General features: G+C 40.3%; 1 protein-coding gene across 1 annotated transcript in view; it reads right to left on the bottom strand.

The window, feature by feature from the left end:
- NEK11 (NIMA-related kinase 11) overlaps positions 1 to 22,141 on the bottom strand; it is a 130,067-nt gene that overhangs the window by 3,842 nt on the left and 104,084 nt on the right. Inside the window, exon 16 of the mRNA XM_014937745.1 lies at positions 2,630 to 6,965. Coding sequence (XP_014793231.1) covers positions 6,761 to 6,965 — 205 coding nt within the window. The 3' untranslated portion in view covers positions 2,630 to 6,760. The remainder of the gene's footprint in view (positions 1 to 2,629; positions 6,966 to 22,141) is intronic.

A 22,141-nucleotide genomic window follows, 5' to 3' on the forward strand; every position in this document is an offset into this window, starting at 1 on the left:
TTCTCTCGTTACATTATCCTTGTGGTCTTTTCCACAAACGCCTGGGTGTCTCTTAGGTATTACTTTTTAATCATCCACTCTCATTACATGTAGTGTTTGCTCCTTTTTCATTTTATAGCACCAAGCCAGAAAGAAGGCAATTAAAATTCAATAACGGTGCAGTGCTTAGACACTCATTAAGTAGTCATTAGGTAGTCTGGAGACTCATTGTCTTCCTGAGAGTTCGTTTTCTGGCTCTCTGTGAATCTCCTCACCGCAGCATTAGCTCGAAACAGCCAGCGCCATGTGAATGTGAATCCAGATGGGTTCCTGAGCCTCCTGGCCCAGGCACAAATGCTTCTGTTGCTTCCTGGACACCCACCACCTCTGATGCAGCAAACCTGTGGGGGTCCTCCAGCAGCACCAAGGAGATGCCCAGGGCTGCCCTCAGTCCTGCCCTGCTCCCCAACTGGGACTGATGCACCCTGGCAGTGATTCTTGTCCTCCTCAGGTGACACAAGGACCACTTCAGTGCCCTGGCTTATTGCTGGCTTGACTAACAACCCCTCCCAGAAACACAGCCTCCAGTTGCTAAGACAGCTTGTAGAAGGACATGCTTCTCAGCATGAGTAATTGGCAAAATCAGGCCTCTAGGGAGTCAGGAGCATTCACTGTCATCATCAGGAGCCAAGCTCCTGCCAAAAGAGCATTCAAAACAAGCAAGCTTCATTTTGAGGTGGGAAAAAAAACCCCTCACTGGCAGAGACGGGATGGCAAGAGTGCCACTGATTGTCAGATGCATAAAGGCATCAATAAAATAATGTTCACACTCAAAAACAGTCTTACAAAAAGAGAGAGGCAGCCTCTCTTGATTATAAGGATTGCCTCTGGACAATAAATGACAGCATCTGTTCTCCAAACTCTGAACATCTTGAGTTTGCTTTGCTTTCTGTGCTTAAGAAGGCAGGAAGGAGAGAGGACAAAAGACAACTGAGACAGTTCAAGCTAGGAAGGCTCCACAGCAGCTTGAAGGAGCAGTTCACTGGAGCTCACTGAGAGCAGAGGGAGCAAACCCCAATGCATTATTTAAGACTACCCTCACACTGCTGATACTTTACAGATACAGATCAATAGAGTGGCCTCTGCCAGAAAAAGGAAGCTTTGATACGAAGAAAAATAAAATAGAATTCAGATTAGAGATGTTGAGGGGAAATAATACAGCCCAAGGGAATGCTGCATGCCATGGTACAGTAAGGCAGTCCCCGAGGGCTCAGCAGAGAGCAATGGATGGAGAAGAGAATTCACAAATTCCCAGCTCGTTCAGCATAAATCTCTGGCACAGAGACAGTTCCTCAGCAGTCCATCACCTGCACACTTGCTTGCACAGCCACAGTCATATTTCATGAAATAAAGGTTTCTATATTAAAACCCATTTCAGCTCTCACTAAGCACTGCATTGTTCTTCATGCCTTGCCTTCCACTAACACCTACAAGTCACCACCGACTGCCTGGCACGGTGTCAGGCAAGGAGCAAGAGGAGCACTTTGCTACACGTGCTCAGGCTACTTCTCAGAGCCATCCTCCATTCATCCTCCTGCTCGGTACCTCAGCCGGGAGGTCTCGGAGGTGGCGGTTGCCTTGGGGCTGTTTGTACAGTGTCTGATGCAGTAGCTGATCACCACTTTGGGGGCTTTTCCCCTCAAGGTGCATCCAGCTGCGCATTTACCTGCTTGTAAGCATTTTTCTGAGCAGTTGGCAGACATTTTGTTTATCATGAGAGAAAAAGTATTCTTGAAGGTCTGGTGATGTGCTGTACAAAAGGTAATATACATAACTATGTGTCTATATGTGTGCGTGTGCATGTATAGATGTAGAGGTAGATGACAGATAATTAGATAGACAATTCATGATAGATTCACAATTCAATTCTCTATATAGATATATAAACAGAGGAAAAACATTCTCAGGCTCCCTAACACACACTGCAGATTCTAAATGCAAAAATATATTGATACACAGGACAATCAAATCATAGAAAAGAGTAACCTTCTACCCTTTCATTTGCCATTTTTCTTTGGAAGCGGTATTTCTGTTTGCACACCACTGCCTTTGTACTTCGAAAAGAGCTAGCCATGTATTAATGAAGATGACAACAAAACTGAGCCCATTTTCTCTGTGGGATGATAGCCACCATGTGTGCTTCTGGCACATTGCAAAACACTGGGAATCCCTGGCCAGGTGTCATCTGGTGGAATGGATAAATACATTTAAACCAGCTGACAAAAGGTCTGTTTTCCTCAACTGATCTTTCTGCTGGGAAGTTTATCCCCATGACCTGGTTTCTGCTTCCTGACCCGATGGGGTAGCAACCAACTCACCATGCAAGAATACTGCAAATCAAGTGGCTGTAGCTAACCATTTGTGAACAACTTAAGACTGAAACCTGTCTGAAGAGGTAACATGGCAAATTATCTGTAAATAAGGATTTACATCTTGTCTGCTGTGACAAATCAAATTGGTCTGCCTCCTAATCCAGCTGTGGACGAGACATTGACAGTTCTTATCAAAAATTGAAATGTTCTTTTTCCCTTTATAGTTCAAGCACCTTTTTACCAAGTTCAAGGCCCCAAAGCATTAAATAATTACTCACCTCACTTCCTCTGCTTGCAGTATCTCTGCATCAAATAATACAGCTTCTAGCACTTTTAGGAGAGTCAATAAAAAAGCAGCACGTCTGTCTGATGCTTGTGAAGGTTTTCGGTACAAATATGTAAGTCAAATGGGACCTTTTATGAAGCCTTATCCACAGCAATCTAATGTCTTTACATTTATTTCCTCACATTTACTTCCAGCAGCTCTGTTGCTATTTTATTGCTGAAGATCCATGATACTGACAATCCTCCTCTTTCCTTTTAGATTTCTACTAATGACCACCAGCGCTGGGATTTTGCTGGAAATGAACCTGCTTGTATTTCATATATAAAAGACAGGGTCTCAGACTTTTCTTCATTTTAAGTCCTTTTTCCTCAGCAAGCAGAATAGATCTGAAAAATAAAATTTATGTTATACAAGATCTGATCTTTTGAGATTTTTTTTTCTTTTATGGCAATTCATACCATTTGTCTAATAGACAACGTAATGAATTTGCTCTGTTCCTCTCCTTCCATCAAGGCTTTATTAGGTTAGAAAAGGACTCTGCACTTCTCTCTGTAGGTCGACATGTTTGTGGAAGAGTAAGGCCTGTTAATAGCCTGACTGGATTCAACAATTGCTTAATGGACTTTATGTTACAATGACTCTTTTGTCATCTCCTGCTTTCTTCAGAATTTTTGCATTTCTAAAGACTTACTGATCTCTAAGGATTCGGTATCGTACCTTTTCTGTTAATTCAAAATTTACTACTTTCTTTTTATACTAAACTTGATTACAGAAAGATAATTAATCTGATAACCATATATAGAGATTATCAGTGTGGCATCTTGATAAACACAGTTGCCTTCAATACTCACACCGCGGCACCAAACGCAGCTTCACTGAGCTCAGCAGAGACAGTGTCTCTGGCACGACGGCAGCAGCCCCTCTACCCCAGGGGGCATAAGCTGTTCTCTGTCACGAGTTGTGATTCATGTGCCTATATACGGTTTCATAAAATCTTCAGTAATCTATTTAGTTTGAAATAGTCAGGATCAGTGGAGGCTCTTAAAATTTTTAGCTGGTGGCGACCCCAAGAGAAAAACTGAGAGGAGATTTGTGAGTGTGCACACATGCATAATGCAGCAAAGGTTTATGATAACAATATCACACAAAATAAGAACAGCGTAGGCTATACATTATCAAGATAATACCAACATGGTGGGAATATTTAGTTGTTATATGCTGGAAAACAAAAAAAATAATGGCAACTGCCTGGAAAAAGACCGCGTAACTTTCTTCTCTATCCCCACTTGCCTGTCCCTGCAAGTCTGGGGACAGCACAGAAAATCCCCACTGAAGGCTACTTACTGTGCAGCTGCAGAAGTGCAGGAGGATACCTGGAGACCTTTAAACACCTGTAAAAACAAAACAAACGCCAGCTTTTTGGAACCTATGAAAGAGGTTTTAACAAGCTGCAAAATGGAGTTGAACTCCTGATGCGTATCCTCCCCTGGGGTACAGAAAGCAGAATGACAGAAGACAAATTCATTGCATTTTATCATGTCCCGGTGGGGATAGATCTCTTTGTCTCTAAAATAAGACCTGGTCCTGGTCTGGACGATGCAATTTCAAACCTAACAATTTGCTGGGAATTTTGGAAGGGATGAGATTTGAAAAAAGTAGGGTTTTATTGGAAAATGAAAGTAGAGAGAAAGGCACGTAATCCAACCTACCGCTTTTCTGAAGTGACCCCTCAACAGAAACAGTGATGTAAGAATTTCTGTTAAATCCATGGGATTTATCTCTGTGCTTTTACTACAGTTCAAAGACAAAAAGTTTCCTGATGAGTTTAACATGTATACCACATTGCCTAGTTGTGGTATGATTGATGGAAAACACATAACCAAAGCGTAGTTTAAAGCATATAACCAGAAAAAGTGGTAACCTCCCTTGTATGGCTTGAGGTTCATATCCTGCAGAGAGAAGAAAGCAACTGAAGTAACTGTAGAAGGCACTGGAATTTCTTTTTCATGTGCAACAAGCAAAAGTACAGTTCCTCAGAGAGCAACCATTTCCCCGAGGGTAATCTGTATGGCTAATCCATGTTTTCCAGGCTTTAAAGGTTGCTGTTTAATGATCTCCCTAGGGTTTGAATGCCTTAGAGAGCTTGACCCATTCCTATGCAGCTCTATTTTTCTTGCATGCTTCAGGAAGAAAGTCTGATGAGGTGTTCCTCATTACTAAGAAGGAAGTTGATTGTTATAGAGGCTGTTTATGAAGTTTTTGTGATAAATTACTCTGAATCACAGCCAGAAGTAAGTGCAGTAGTCAAGATTATCACCCTCTGACATGATTCTCACCATGTGTTAGTTATTCATTGTTTGCTTTGTCAAATTTTTAGTCCCTGCAACATCCAACAACTCCTCCGTTATCTCAGACTTCGGCACTTCTGTCTTTAAATGGTCTTAAATGAAGTCATGTGCAAAAATACAGAAGCAAGTACACAGACACAACATTAAGAAGGATTGGGTGTGTAAGTACAAGAAGAAATAACGGGGAAGAGACTAAAACCTGACTGAGAATCTGTGCTTCAAACTGCCTCTCCACCTATGGGATCTGAACCACCACACAGAAGAAAAAAATGTTTCCCTACCTCAGTGAACATCAGAGCGGATTTTAGCCTCCAGCTTCCAACACTCTGTATTCCAAATGCAAGCTGCAATCAGACATGCCAGATTCTTCTACCACTTTGAGTTGGAAGTATAATGCCACATCTTTTGTAGCTGGGCATGTCCTTTGCTTCCTCAGTTTGTGTTGCTGCTGAGATAGATTAAGATGACTCTCCTTACCTTTCAAGCATGTCACAAAGACAGATCAGTAGTACTGCTTCATTTATTATCAATACCAGGATCCTTAGCTGTAAATAACTCATCTCAGGTCAAATAGCAAAGTTTTTTTACGTTCATATTATGAATTTGATTTATTTAATTCAGTCCCTGACTCCTCTAAGAGCTGTGGCACAAAAGCAAGAAACATAAGGACTATGATAATGACTTGATGCTTAAAATTAATTTGGTCCATAATTCATTTGAGATTCCTCTATAGATTGTACCACTTTGTTATCCTTTCATGTTTTACACAGATGGGTGAAGGACCTCAGAATGCAGAATAAAGAAGGAAGAGGTAGAAGGAAAACATCAGGTATATAATCAGAGCATGATATGCAGTTGAAATCAGCAAAAGTGTGATGCGTATGAAGAAGGGAGCACGAACACTAAGAAAAAACATTAACGGTAACCATGTGCAAGCAAAAAACCCCCAGTTTATTGTTGCATCTGTGTACAATGAATTTGATCCAAAAGTCTCAGAAGTCCCAGTAAGGATTCCCAGCTAACAGTCAGCTATAGCTCAGGCCTGAGACAGAATCATAGCTATGATCTCTCTATGCATAGAGACAGCCCTGTCTCTGTACACGCACGTGTATGGTGTATGGCCAGACAGCTTTCTGGCTCTATGCATACACATACCTATTTCTGGGTATGTGAGCATGCATACATGTATATAAAAATATACACACAGGCATGTATTTCCACAGTTCCTTTGAAAGTCACACAGATTGAATACAGTCCTTTTGAACATTGAATAATAACAGCCAATTAGTGGCTGAGAAGCCAAACATATACATGTATGTGTAAGGGTAAACCTGCCAAAGTAAAAAAAAATAAGGGCTTAAATGTCATGAGGACCAGATAGCATAGGAATCAACAGCAACTGGAGTCTAATCTGGCACCATTTCCATCAGAGGTAGCTTTCCCAGTGATGCTCTGAGTGCAGGACTGATGCCTGGCCAAGGACAACAACTTTCTTTATGCCCAAAGTGGTGAAAAAGGGATGCTGGTAACAGTGACTCCTCCCCTTCACTCTCACAAACAATTGTTGTTCTTCCTGGCCCTGTAATCTGTACCGTATCTACCAACTTCTCACTGTGGTCTGGAATCTTAAATGGAATTTACTCACATGGCTACGTACTGTATTACCTTGAGTAGTTTCCTCCAAATACCTGCTGTACTTGCCCACTGGCCTGAAGAAGGCAGCTCAGCACCTTCACTCCTCCTTGCTATTTCCAGTCCTCTTACTGATGCATGTTTTACAGCTGGAGATGTGCTTCTGAAGCCTGTAGCTGCTCCTCAAAGTACAGAAGCTGGTCCACTTCAAAACAATCACTTGCTCTAGAAACCAGTTTCTCCAGACATCTCCTGATCTCCTCCTCACTGGCATTCTGCTGTCTTGCTTGCTTGAGATAGCTGTACACAGCCTCAAATACCTCTGCCCCCAGCTTCCCAATGGCAGATCTGGGGATAAATATTACACAAAGGTCAAGTAAAAGCAAATTCACATTATATATTAATACAAGCAATAACTAGTACTGATTTTTTTTAAAATGTTGTAGTTACCTTTGATTAAAATGATATAATGAGGCACCTTATTTGTTTGTCAGTACAAGGAACTAACGTTTCCTGGTGAATTTCTCTATGAGTGTTTGTTATACAAGGAGCCCAGGAGAGAAAACCTGCCCATAGTAAAGCCATGGGAAGCACGGCCATCATTGTTGTCACAAACCAAGATTCCTTTTCATACCAAATCTAACATACCATTTTATCCACAGGAAGCCCAGTACACACACATGTATTATTGCACCTGGATTTCATTATAACCAAAAGGAGCAACCCCTGTCAAGCGTACACCAGTGGCATTTTATGTGAACAAACACATTTCAGGATTCATTTCTTTATTTCACCTTCTATCAAATAACAAGGAAACTGTTGTGCAAGCTCAGCATGAGGTACCTGACAATTTTTTTCTTTTCCTACAGCACTTTCCTTTTATCAGAAGACAGATCTGAAATTCAGTGGCAAAGAATACACTCACGGGATCTTAATGTTGATTTATAAAGACGATCCATTTGCAAACTGCAAGACAATGAACAGAACTTCTTTTTCCAAAGGCAAACATCTTTAAATTCCTTTTCACAAGCCACAGCTAACATAAAATTTTCCACTTCATAATGGGTTCATAATATTTTTGATGAAAATATTGGAGTAATCTTCCTTCAGCATATCAGAAACTATCTGCCCAGTCTGCACACGTCTGCCACAGGAACTGTGTTGTTTTCTATCTTTTATATGTTAGAGCAGTTGGTATTTGATTGTCTTTAGCTTCAGACTTGCACATTTCAGGAGTAAAGATGCCCTTCACTTAGTCAGAAACTGAGCTGGACTAACTGGATCACCTTGTGGAAACATCTGCAATTTGCACTAAAATATGTCTTATTTTGGTAAAGTTGTGGTAAGCAAGCTTTTCTCCCACTGGGATTTTGCTAGGATTTCAAGAGTATTTGGGGTTTTGGTTGTTTGTTTGGAGTTTCTGAGGGGATGGGAATTTGTTTCCAGAAAATCCACTGTGGCATGAAGATGTCTTCAATAAACCTGAACAAGGTTTCTCTGACAGATTATTCTTACATACTAAAACAAACTAAAGTCTTTTGATGTCTTCACACTTTGCTTGGTGGTAATTCTTTTAGACTGAAAGGAGGTACTAGGAAGTTAATTGTAGAGTATTCCAAAATTTCAGCCTGAATGTCTGAGGTCACGTTCCCTTTCCACTGAGTCTCTGTCACGCACTGCTTTCTACAAATTTAGACCACAGTAAACCGAGAGGTTGGCCCCTAGAGTTGTCCCAGGATGGGAACTGCCTCATGTATCATCCCAACTGTGAGCTGCCTACTATTTATAAAGGACCTGTCGATGCCCCTGGGCTCATGCTGCCCACAAGCGGGTTCCAGCCAGTGCCCAGGGCAGCAGGGACATGGGAACACGCTCAGCTTCTGGCCACCCTGGGGATTGCCCTTTCTGAGCTGTGCAGGAGGAGAGAAAGGGATCGGAGTTGTCCCCTGGTGCCAGCATTATGGCTTAGCACTCTAATACTCTGCAAGTGGATTCAGAGTGACTGTGCACAAGACTTCCCAAAGGCAGTTCAAACGGTTCAACCTGCACACTGCCCCCCAACACCACCACATACTCCAGTTGTATTGCTTTTGCTGATTTTGTACTGATTTTGCTATATGTCTAGCACCAGATCAAGGCCAATAGTTTTAACCCGACAGCATAGTTTACCTAAAGGGGTAGCTGCTTTTCATCTGTGGTCATCCTGTTATTGCTGAGGAATAACATCGTTATAGTGAGAATGCAGCCAGTAGAACTTCCACATTATGCAAATTCCTTCCATCTTAGAAAACTGTTTCAAGAATTTTAGTTTATTGTTTCTTAAACTTCATGTGGTATGAAAGCATACCGTTTCCTCAGTAATACAGATATCCACTTTATTAGCATATAAGACTTCTGAAAGACCCTCTTGTTATATATAGTGTGTATATGTATACCTACTGCTGCTAAAATGGACAATACCTCCAAGATGGTCTTTTTGGCTGAAGGATATCCTAGATGACTGCTTTGATCTCACAGGGAAGAAACACTTCTCCTCACATCCTGCCTGCTTTCTGCTTTTCTGCAGCTCGGTCATGCCCAGCTGTGATCCCCCCTTCGGCTACAAATTACCCCTCCTGCTGGCTCCTGACACAGAGGTGGGTCGGGAACCTGGGGCAGAGAAAGACAAGACCCAGGATCACAAGCCCTAGGGCTAAGCTGGAATCTCTGCAAGTCCAGACCTGACCCAGGCCTGCTTCCTCTAACTAGAAACTGCCCTTTTTACCTACCAACGTTGCTGTTTAGGGAAAACTAAAACTCTTGGAAGTGCTTAATTCTCAGACACTGGAAGCCTAGGGATTAGGTTAGCACAGAAAGCTAAATAGGGATTTGTTTGGCAAATAGTAAATATTTCTTCACAAAACTTCATCAGAAATATCACTGTTTTCCTCTCCAGTGGTTAAAAATCAATACATGACAAACTATTTTGAAATCACTGCTATTTCATCAATGCCTTTACTGACTCCTCACTTCGTCTTAGACAAGTATGTTTAATCTTTTGGCAGTCCTGTCTATTTAAAGATGAAAAATCAAGCAAACACACATCTTGGGAGTACTGCTTCTGCTAATAAATGTGACCTGCAGACCTGAATCTTTTCAGTTTAGCTTGGCAGAGAATGCAAATCAGCTAATCTGTATAATAGCTGATACAACAGAATTAGGGGAAAAGTGATACGGGGTTGAAAATTAAGGGGTAGGTAACAAAAATTATAACCTTCTTTTACAGAAGAAGACATCAGGCTCTGTTTGGACTTGAGAGCTGCATTAATGCGAGTCTGCTACCACATCATACATTTTCTGTCACAGAGGCAGAAAGGTGGGATCTAAGACAGTAAATGTCAAACAGACATTACTGAGTGAGTCTGTCATCCTGACGGAGGGAGGGTGAAGGTGGCTTCCTGGAAAGTGAGGTTTGCCCATTATAGTCCCTATCCTGTGCTAGAGGATATTGTTCTGTCCTACTCTGTGAAGTCCTACAGAGGCACAATTATGGATTTTTGCACCGCCCTTCTGTTTATAGTTCTTCCTATTTCACATGAAATCTGGGACACCCACATTTAGAGTTTTGAAATGGTTAAAAGCCTTACCACCAAATGTGCTGTGAGAAGAAGTACAGAGCTCCCGTTGGGCTGTGTTTTCTGGTTTGCTGGTGTTTACTCTCTGTGCTACCTTTTAGCTCACTCACCTACAAACTTACTATTTTCTCTCAGAAATGAGCCGCCAGCCCTTTCTCAGCCAAGACTCCATAAGCAATGGGGATACCTGACATCTGGGATTTCATTACTGACAAACTTTGTGGGCCAGAACCCCATCCAACAATGCCCTAAATTGTTTTTCACTACTACGCTGAAAACAAAGGAGTTTCATCAGTCTCTACTAACCAAGGGTCTGACCCAGGGTGATACACATTAACATGCTGAAATGTGCTACCTCAGATTGTTCTTTATTTTGTTTCACCATGTTACAAAGGCTTAGATACACAGAAGGATTCATTGCTGACATTTGAGCAGTCTGTTTCCTAACTTTTCAGCATCTTTTTCATGCAATGAAATTTACAGCTCTGTGGTTGAACCCTGTTCTCCCTGTACAACGCAGTCACCTGAAAAAGGCATCCACCCAACAGCTCACAACAACTGAAGGAAGGCATATCCTAAATCTGACACTTGTCTGGCTTTACTAAAGTTGGGAATGACCTCTGTCCACCCAGGACTGGCAGCAATTAAACACGACCACATAGATACCCAGTTGTCCCCTTTTATCCTAGACTCCCTCGTTAGAGCATTCACCCAGAGAGCTGGAAACCTGGGGGTAGGAGGAGATTCAGACCCACACTTCCCAGAACATAACCACCTCTCAGACGGGGGGACAAAGGACTCTCCTTCACCTTCATTCTGATTTGTATGAAAACAGATGTATTTGACCAGAAGAGAATGAGCAATGCTGGAAGCTAATTCGGGATAGATTGAGGACCAAGGACAACACTGGAGGTACGTGCAAATACTATTTTTATGAAACAGTCTCTGGCTAAAATAGTATGAGAAGTTGTTGGAAGTCCTTCAGTCCTTGGGACCAAAATCCAGGTTGACACATGGAAGTGAGTGTCCTCCCTGCAAGCTACAAGAGATTGAACAGTGAGCCCAATTTCCCTCACTCCTTCTGGCCATAGAGAACAGTCCCAGTGTGCCAGGCAGAGAAGGCACAGGGCTGGGGCCCCCCACAGCCTGGAAGCATGCTCTGACCGCCAGCTCACTAGCTGGGCAGCAGATATTGCCAGTCCCCACACTGTCATCCATGGAAGCTGCGGCTTGAAATAAAATACCTCTTGCCGCCAGCTTTTGTGCAACACGCAACCCCTGCCTAGAGAAAATTAACTGGAACAAGCCCCAAAGGCCACAGAGGCAGACAAGATATCTGATTTGTGGATAATGATGGGGTTTGGGCATGAGACAGAGACTTGGATCTGTCAAAGGTAAGGTGCTTCTGAGCATGTGAGAAGCAGTATGAACATTAGCAAAATCATAGGCACTTACTGCTTTGACTCACTGCCAGCGTGAGAGGGGAGCTAAACAGGAGCCTTGAGAACTGCAATTTTATACTCAGGGTGTCTAAAAATGTTCCAAGTCATTTAGTGGATCTGGGCCCAAATGAATTTATCAGGCTATCTGGTGATTTGCAGTTGATTTCCTACGCATCAGTGCAAAATTACTAAAATTTGACAATATAATAATGTTGTGTTCTCAACTGGCTGAGGAAGTTGTAAATCTTTCCCTGGGTGAACAAAGAATTTTCTATTATCCTGTGGGTCTTTATTTTGACTATTCTGCTACTAGCTACGTATTAACATTTCCTTTCTGGTCTGGAGATCAATTACAACACACCTACCTTTATGCAGCACTGACAAAAGCCACAAAACAAGATTAATGCTTAAGTTTGCTCTCCTCTGTGGGCGTTAGCAGCTGGGTTAATATCTCTCAACAGCTTGTCATTACCTGCCTTGAAGGATAACTATGACACAAATCAGCAGCTAAGGAGGTTTTCAGCTTCTCACTTTCAAGTGTCATTCAGCATGATAGCGACTATCATTTAAAACCATTCTGCTCTCCCTCATCCGCCTCCAAAAGGAAGCGACACTTTTTGCTCACAAACAGAGTTTTCACCAGTGTCTCCAGGGACCTGTGGTGTGGTCCGTGCTCGGGAGCAAACAGAGGGTCTGCAGCTGCTGAGTCACCACGCTCTGCACAAATCACTACTGAGCACACCAGAACAATACCATGAAAGTCCCTCTGGATCAGGCATCTCACCACTGCCATAGTAGATGACAAACACAGGGCTCCTAAACCAACCACAGAAAATTCATTTATTTCAAAATACTAATATTATTCATGACTATCTAGATGTAAACCCTACAAGAAGCTTTCTGTGCATGGAATACCCATTCCAGTGGGCATTTATTTATCCTTTCAGATGTAGCCAGGCCACCTGCATTCTACACCAAAAAGCATATTGTAAATTAGGAGGCAGATCTGTCATGATTAAGGCTCACAGGGCATAAAAGCAAGCGCAGGGACCTTTGAAAAAATAATTTCAGCAGATTTCACTAAATTCTGTTCTCTATAACTCAAGGATACCCCTATGGAGTCCAGCAGTATTACCTAAGATTCCCATCAATATATCCAACTTTGATTTATTCCTGAACAGGCTATTTCTAAGCATTTGTTTATTAACCTTGTATTTCTCTTTAAAACAGGGTACAAACAAGCCACTTTGCAGCTAACCAGCAGTAACATGAATCTTGGTGGAAAAGATTGCTATATCTATCTCCTGAAATGACTCTGCAAAAGAATCAGGAAATTATATATCTTTGATCTCATACGAAATATCGTTTTCTAACTGTACCAGAAAATCTTGGAATATCTGCTACAACATCTCACGGTTCAGTAAACAAACAGGTTTATCTCAGTTACAACACAAAAGGTCCCTTTCCTCTCAAGTTATCTTCCTGTCATTCGGTATGTTGGCATTACTGACTATGAATGATTAAAACTTCTCTGAAACTTGAAAGAAAGTGCTCTGGGTTCGAAACTGCATTAGCAGCAAAGATTGTCTGTTGCTCTATAAAGACCCTTTGAGATCTGCTAGAGAAATGCACTCTAAGTTCCGTGATTACTTTTATTAAGAACTTACTGCTAAAGGTAGGGCAATACTTTTGTAGTACTGACAGCTGTTCAATCTTGGGAATGTGAAAAGTATGGCGACATCTAAGAAAAGGGCTTATTAAAAAAAAAAAAAAAAAAAAAAAAAAAAAAAAAAAAAAAAAAGGAAATTGAAAGAAGCATTATATAAAAGCTAGTAAAAGAAAATCTGAATTGTTAATATTAGCCCCTACCTTCACCTTCAAGCCTCAGTGGACTTTGACTTTCATCATATTACTGCTGAATGAAATTTCTTCACTTGAAGACACAATGGTAATTTTCATAATTCATCCTTAATTACTTCATAATTTCTGAATTAAAGCACCTTAATTTGATTGCAAACAAAACTCTCTGATGTCCTACTTCAAAGACTGGCAAAATCTAAAGCATATTTAGGACATATTTTCCCATGAGCTAAGCAGAATCTTATTATTAAAAGCTGTAGACACACAGCTGAAGAAATACTAACAATAATATTCTCCATGCATCTCATTTTCTGAGATAAATGAATTTGTAAAATGGAAATTGAAGCTGGCATCTGCTCTTGGAAGAAGCGTGAATTAGAATTTAGAGCTGCTAGTTGAATTCTAGCTACTACTAATCTAGAATAGAGCTTGTCATAAGAGGAAATTTTCTTTAGTTTTTTCCCACAGAAAAAAAAACAAAACCGCAAAACAAGTCACAACAAAACATGGTCATTTAAATCAAACCTGAATATTGCAATTTTAAAGTCCTCCTATATTAGCAAATTTACTGCTGATACTAAAAATGAAAGAGGAAACGTTTGCTTATATAGAGCTATTCTTCAGGAGGTAAGACAGGTGAAAATGGTAAGTGTTTAGTGCCCATGAAACATTATCTGAAACACACTTCCCTGAGCTTCAGGCTCTTTCTGAGATTTCCTAGCCTTGGAAAAGTTATTTTAAACAACATCCTAGTTTTAACAGTGTCGTGGCACACAAAGAGTCTTTGAAAAGTAATCAGCTCACCTCACTCAGCATCACTGATCAAGATCAAGCAAAAATTCAAGGCACATTTGACATAGACCTGATGCCATCTACTCTGTTTATCAGTGCATTTGGTTTAGACAGATGAGTCTGAAGGGCAGCACAATATACTGCTGCTTCTTAATGTAGGCAAGGATACAGTAGTTATCACCAAAACATCAATAACTACATACAGTTCTTATAAGAGTTTAAGAGTAGGAATATAACTGCAATTTCTGTTGTTCAGCTGTGTGGTAATTCAGAATTAATGCTGATTTCCTTTTACATGGCTTGAATTTCGGGGGGTGTCTGTCCTGATTTAGGGTCTTGCACCAAAAGAACAGTTATAAAACTAACAATTTGCCCATCAGAGATCGGAAAAGATACAGACATGCATTTCAATGAAACTATCATAGTATTACATATTACTACATATATATTTTTGGTCAACCTGAGCATTATTTTTAGCCACATTGTATCAAATGTTAATACTGGAGGTAAAACTATGCATTTCTGAGTTACCAATACACCAGTCCTATCAAAAGGCTGCCAATGTGGTAAGCATGTCAATGGAGAGATCAACGTAACCATCTGGTGTGGACCTCGACAACTCTTGACAGAATCATCACAAGCCTCACAGTAATTTACTAATGAAACCTTCAGCTGGGTGTGGGTACTGTACAGCAATAGGAGGAGATGCAGCAGTGCTCAAATGCTGAGCTATGCCAAATAACCATATGAGTTTATAATAAAAGTAGTAATATTTTTAAGTAATCCAATCAAAAAAACATTTTAAAAGTTAAAATAAAAATAGCTGCTGCGGATCTGATGCTGATGCCCAGTTATGACAGTATATATGCATCTATATATGTACACATAAAAAGACATATAATAATACATATAACATAGACACAAAAAACTGTTTGTGTAAAGTTTTTGTACATCAAACATGTGGGCTTAGTTCACACCTATATCCACTGAAAGGGGCCTGAAGGCAGGTGGATTAAGTCCACAATTTCTTTCAAGTCCTTTTCTACATCTGTAGCCCTGGAAGAAGTTCATAGCACAAAACAGGATTAAGACCAATTCACGTTCTGGCAGAGTCACACAATGACTACACCATACTGTAAAGAAAGAAAAGCAATTACCAACTATGGACAGAAGATCTATGATTTACAGAAAGACCTAGAAAGTTTTACACATTCAGTTTCTTCTGGCTCTTCATCACAACAAGACAAGCTTCACAGAGCTATTTATGCATTTAAAGAGGCAGAGAAGAGGTCTACTCCTTTTATTTTTTTTTCCCCGAAGAATAATGATTTAATACTTAAATGCTTTTCAAAATAGGACTCTGGTCATTCCTCTGTCTCAAATCTCTTGGACAATCACACAAGACTACATCTACCTGCCTGAAAATATAGCATATAAAAGATTAATAATGATTTCTATTAATATTTACGGAAACATAACAATGAGAACTCAGTATCTAAATAATTTGTTTCAGCTATTAGATTCACACAGATAAAACTCAAGTGTGCTTTGAAACATGACAGAACCATAAAAATAACCATTAACCTAAAGTGTATTTTTGCAATACTCAGTTCTCTTCAGGATCAAAATTATTTTTCTGCAGAAAAAAGTTAACAGAGATACATGCCCGAGATGTTACCTTAAAACAAGGAGTGAGGTTAGGCCTTACAAGTACTAGTATCCTCTGGTTTTGTCCCAATCTTTGGCCATGCCTGGTTAATGTAAACATAGGACGTGCACTACTGTAAACGTAGTGTAGTTAGTTTGGTATCTCCAAACTCCGAAGCCCAACAAAGTGATGAAAACAAGCTGCTCAGCAATGAGGTTCACTGCAGAAGGAGACAGACCTACGACAGAGCTACCCCCAACGCCGCTGTACGCTCAGAAGTGGTGGCTGCTCCCTTTGGAGTGATGGGAAATGCAGTGTTTTGGGTCTGCTAACATCTCCTTCATGCAAGACAGTCTGCATGTTGCCCGGGTCTCTGGTGTTTTAACCCCATGGGTATTTTCTATGATACAAACTCTGCATTGCTCACCTCCTTCCACAGGGAATATATCTTACATATACAAAAGAAAGAACTAACTATGTCATTATTGGGAAAAAACATGGTGAAGGAAAGAAGGAAAAGGACAGATTTTCCTTAAAGATAAGAACAGTATTAGAGTAGCAAGCAGATGAAGACCAAAGCAATAACAAAAACAGTAAACATCAATAGCCCTCATACAGGTTTGGTCAATTCCCTATGCATATTCCCTACCTATACTCTCCCAAGTCCCTCTGTAAACTTCCCAAGGTTGCAATGCTGCATCTAGTAAACACTGTCAAGATTCTTCAAGTGGTCCTGGATTGAAAACAGACTATATAATTAATGCCACATGAAAGCATTCCCATATTTGCAAACTATTGACAAAATCAAGGCGCTAGACAACTGAACAGCTCAATCTGTGTGTATTATGTAGGCACAGCATGAGAAACTAGGGAAATCATGCTCTTTGTGCAAAACAAAAGGATGTGTTAGTCTTACTCTCCTCATGTTTTGAGTGCTTGGGGCTACTTGACATTTTAAAATGAGTGAGTCTATACTTATAATTTTGTGTGTTTGTTACTGGATAAAAACTCTCTAGTGCTAAAGCAATTACGACACTACTGTCCACTTTAAAATTTTTTTTAAAAATTTAAAACAAAAGAATGGTTCATGGATCTATGACATGTAGCTCAATAGAGAAGCTGAAAAAGTCTGAGTTTTTATATATCTAAATTCACAAAATCTTACACTGAAAGAGTTGGACCTGAGGTTTAAGTAACATGCAAAATGAACACCAGAATGAGCATCCCAAGAAAATACATCGAAGTTTAATCACATTTTATGTATGTTAGCTAATAGATACACTCATTCCAGCTACTGAGTTTCTTCACTCCATGCATTTCAAAGTGCTGAGTAACACTGCTAAGAACTGCCAAAATGGTGGCACTGGCAAGTGACATGCCCTTCCCAGATGCAGGACGGAGAGGAGCAGTATAAGCTTCTCAAAGAACAATCTACGACTTGCCAGAAATACAAGTACAGGCAAAAGCCAAGTGAATGGTCACCCAGCCAAATGTTATACACTTACTTAGTTGGCTGCCACCGTCGGCACCGGCCAAAGAGAAACAAAACTCTTAGAGGTAAATTCAGAATAGGATTCTAAAGCATACATTCTGAATTATCCTGTGTCTTTCCACAAAGAGCACCCAGAGAAGTTTATAGTCACCTAGGACAGGTTGCTATAATTGGGCTGTGTGAATACCCTCCTGTATGACTACCCCATTCAATGTCTGATTAAGCCAAGCAGTTGAATATTTGTACAACCTTAGGTGTCTGTTGTCTTTCTGAAGACAATGGACTTCTTCTGTTTAACATTATGAATGTGCTGAAGTACTTTGCTGAACTGGGGCCTTAATCTTTGGCACCCTTACTAGGACAACAAATGAAGCAACTAGACATCAATATTTGCGGTCGGTTTTACACTGGGATGCAGCAAATTAACTAGTATTGATTCAAATTAGGCTACGTAGCTGGGGGCTTCATACTGAAGACTACCTCAGAGAAGCCAAGGCATGTTCTATATTACAGAACGGTTGAAAACCCAACAACACTCTGATTAGTGACCTGGGATTTTAATATGTAATTCCATTTTCCATAATCATCAGGCTGGAGCAATACATACACACTATCCTCAAAAGCAAACAAAAAAAATGGTGAAACATACTGTTCTTGCCAAATACCTTTCAGTAGCAGCTGTTCAATTCCTACATTGCTTGTAGCTGGCAGGGCAGCACATTAAGATCTATATAATCAGCACAGCCCCATCTAATGATTAAATGATGGATCACTTGCAATTTTTGTTGATCTCAGGTGTGTTGGAGCTTGTTGTGAAGAATACCAGAATTCCTAAAGCTGAATAACCGCTAAAATTGAAGGCCAACAGCTGTAATACTCTGGGCACGTGGAATGAATGCTCTCAACCATTTTAAAGACGTCATCATTTCCTATTCAAACACACAGAGCTTCTGTCCCGTTACAACAGGGAAACAGATGCAATGTGCAAGCATGAAACCTGAGGTTTGTTAATTGGGTTGCCATTGCTTTCTGTGTGACTCTGCATGTATTAGCCAGAAAAGAAGCCACTAGTAATGAACTGTTTCTGGAGAAAGTTGGATCTTGCCAAGATTTTAGTTTATTTCTTGAACGGAAGCTAGGCAAGGTCTGAATTAGTACAACAGATTTTCCAAGATTCACATGTTTTCACACCTCTACCCACCACCATTCTAATCTTGAATACGTAATTTGATGCAACTGGATACCAGGGATCACACTGTTCCTGATTGTAAGGATGAAATGCTACCTGCCTGCAGTCTGAACAAGAACGAGGACAGTACCCTAGAGGAGTCCTGAAGATTAGGACCCCACCAGGAATTGAGCAGTACCTGTCAAACTATCATCAAGAAGATATTCAGAGGACAACCATTTCCAGGGTGCCTTGGTCCTTTTGGAAGTGAGTGGAACTTTGCCTCTTTGGGTGCTCTGAGATTTTGCCTAGTTTTCCCTTCCTGGAGGATAACAGTGCAAACCTCTTAGCTGAGGAAGGCAGACAGAGGGCCAGAACAACAAGAGAGGCAGCCAACTCTGCCTATGGAAAACAGAACAACATGGACAATGGGAAGAAGGTGAATGAAGACTCACAGGAAATGACTGGGGAATTAGACCATCAGCTCCAGCTTCAGCATTGAGGAGGGACTACTATGTCTGCTGCAGAGGACTCAAATATTCCTGGGCAGTAGCCACTGCCTCACCTTCATTTCTTCCTAGGCAGGAAGAGCACAGGATTCACCCATTCCCACTTTCTCTCTCAGTTTTTGCCTTGGGACAGCAACAGTTCATAAAGCAGGAACTCACTTCTCCCTGACAAAAGCCAAGAACCAAGCTCCCAGCTTGGTCACATAAAGGCAGATTCAACTCTCCTACTGTTCCCAGTTATTTTTACCATATTTTCACTTCATTTGCTTATAAAGCAAACAGCATAACAAAAATATTTCAGACCTTCAAATCTGGGTCTTGAAGGTAAGTATGGAATTATCTTAAAATAGATTAACAGTAAAAGAAAGAGAAACTCATGAGCTAAGATGTTAATATGCTTCTGTAGTGAATTCATTCGGCCTTAAACAATTAAGAGATGGAGACTGGCCTTTAAAAATGAGGTGTGAGAAAGGATGTGACAAGGAGGATGGATATGTAAGTAATATTTTGGCTTAGCCCACAACAAGCAAAAAGCTACAGTTATGTTGCAAGACGTCTTGGGATCACCAGAGAGAAATTATTACCAGAAAATGGAGCATTGAGCAGAACAAATGTGGTATGTGTTGAGAGGAAATTTCCTGCTGAAAAACATCCCAGGATCAATACCCTCAAGAAAAATGTCCTCTATTCATCTGCAAAAAACAGCCATAGCTCAGATAGAGTCAATAAACTTCCTTACCAAATCTCTTTTTTCTGTGAGAAGACATTTTATTCTTCATGCATGTTTACTTCATGACACATTCAACATGACAGTCAATAGCAATTAGAAGATCACTGAGAATTTTTTCTATGGAAGTCTAAAAAACCCAATTAGCTTTTCTATATTTGTTGCTTTTGTCTTCACCTAAAGCTGCCCTCAACAATGTCAACAGAAAAACCTTTCAGAAGTCTTTCAGAAGTTTCAGAGCTGGCCCTTAGGAAGGTTCACCTGGCATCTAATAAAACATTAAATCAAATAATCAGTTCCTTTACTGCAGTAGTTCAAAAATGTGCAGAAATAAATTTACAAAAATCTTGTATACTTTAGGCATTTTTAGGACTACTTATCTTAAAGAATATCCAGTGCCTATTCAATGACTTCAGTATGACCTTTCTTTCTGAATTTTTAAGATAAACGATATATTTGATGCCAATGTCACAAGCACAAGCAGCATATATGCATATTGCTCATGAGTCTAAAGCAATAGTGTTATGAGAATTCACAGGAACAGAATAAAAATATCACCAAATGCCTTTACTCCATGACTTCTGAAAGATGGCTTTACTTACACTCAGCAGGTGATGATGAAGTCTTTTGCCTGATCATGGCACGCTGCTGTGTGTAGGACTTCAGGGACTGACTAAGAAGCGCTTACTGCTGTGCAAAGGGATTTTAATGTACTCAAAATTTGGGGCATAAAAGCCTTCTCCTTTTACTGACATACATTTTATTGAATTCTAAGCTGCATATTAAAGTTCACGGCTATTAAAATGACTCATTGTATGTATTCATGGATACACCCCACAAAGGAGCACAAAACACTCTGTACTAAGGTTTTTACTTAATTTCCTAAGGTTTTGTTTCTCTTTATATTTTCAGGAAAGACAGAACAAGAGATACATTTTGTTCCATAGCTATTCTGTTACTCAAAAGCTAGCCTTAGACTGGAAAACAGGAATCCTGATTTTACAAAGCCCAGAAATGAATTTTGACTAACTACAGTGCTGAAGAGGCTTCAAGGGGAAGCTGGACGCCTGGAATACGAATACTGTGTAATACAGGGAGGTACAATTGTCAATATAGACAACTGCACCCAAACCCCTAATAAGGCTTGTTCTTTTCCACAGATTTCTGCACACACTTGTCTATTTCTCACCTTCACTTTTCCGTTTTAGATCATGAAAACCTGCCAAGACTTGAGATGTCAAGCATATATTGTAAGACTTTCCACAGGCTTCTGTGCCAGGCCCTTCACTGTGGTCAAATTGTGGCTGAGGGGGTTCAAAAACTTGGAAAGAAGGGCCTCACGATAAGACAGAGTAAGCTAAAAAGAAGCAGAAAAACTTTTTCAGCTAGAGATCTAAACAAGTTGGGCCTGTCTCTTTTAATGTAGTGTTGTTAGTTCAAACCTGAAGAAAGCTTTGGGGTTGTCTATCAAGTTTTTTGGAAGCTGGCAGAAAACAAGCTAGTGTTTGCTACAATGACTCTTCTAAAGCCTTTCCTTAGGGACAAAGTCAATCTTTAAGATAATGCGTACTGCCAAAGCTTCTGACATCTTGTAAAGAAGACTGTGACAAGCTGTATGGACCTCAAGGTCAAAGAAAAGGAAGAGATGGTGTAACAATTTGATCTGGTGGTGAAAAAAAAGTTTTGGCTTGAGAAGTTTTTTCTGAACAAGAGCATGGTTCTCGTCTGAGACGCATAGTTGGAAAGTCTCTATAGGGGAGCATTGGTGAAATGGATATTCATTTTTCCTCGTGGATCTCTGGTGAAGATAATTTGGAGAGCATGTGAGAGTAGAGCTTCTCAGACTGAGGCATGCACCAAGGTACCCAATACCTTGGATGGGAACCACCGTGAGAATGAGATGGTGGCCATGACAGAAAATACCAAGAAACATCTCCTGTTTCATGCATCTAACGTGATTCATCAGCTTAAACGCCCAATATGAGGAATATAAGTCACACAAGTCTGATCTATATGTTTGCTTGACTTCTCACTGTTAACATGCAAAGCTGGGACGAAGCATAATGAGAAAAAGCTCAGCTAACCTTTGAGGGGGCTAGTTCAAGAAAAAGAGATTTCTTATCAACAGTCATTGATCCCAATATCAAAATACTTAGCACTGAAGTAGAAGGCTTTGCAGAGAGAATTAACTCCTCTTGAAAGGTAAAGTTAAATCTTTGCTGCTATAAATTTTATAATGAATACTGATACTAAATATAACAAATTGTTGTCA

The sequence above is a fragment of the Calidris pugnax genome, unplaced genomic scaffold (genome assembly GCF_001431845.1).
Source record: "Calidris pugnax isolate Ruff unplaced genomic scaffold, ASM143184v1 scaffold11, whole genome shotgun sequence".
In the NCBI taxonomy this organism is placed as follows: Eukaryota; Metazoa; Chordata; class Aves; order Charadriiformes; family Scolopacidae; genus Calidris; species Calidris pugnax.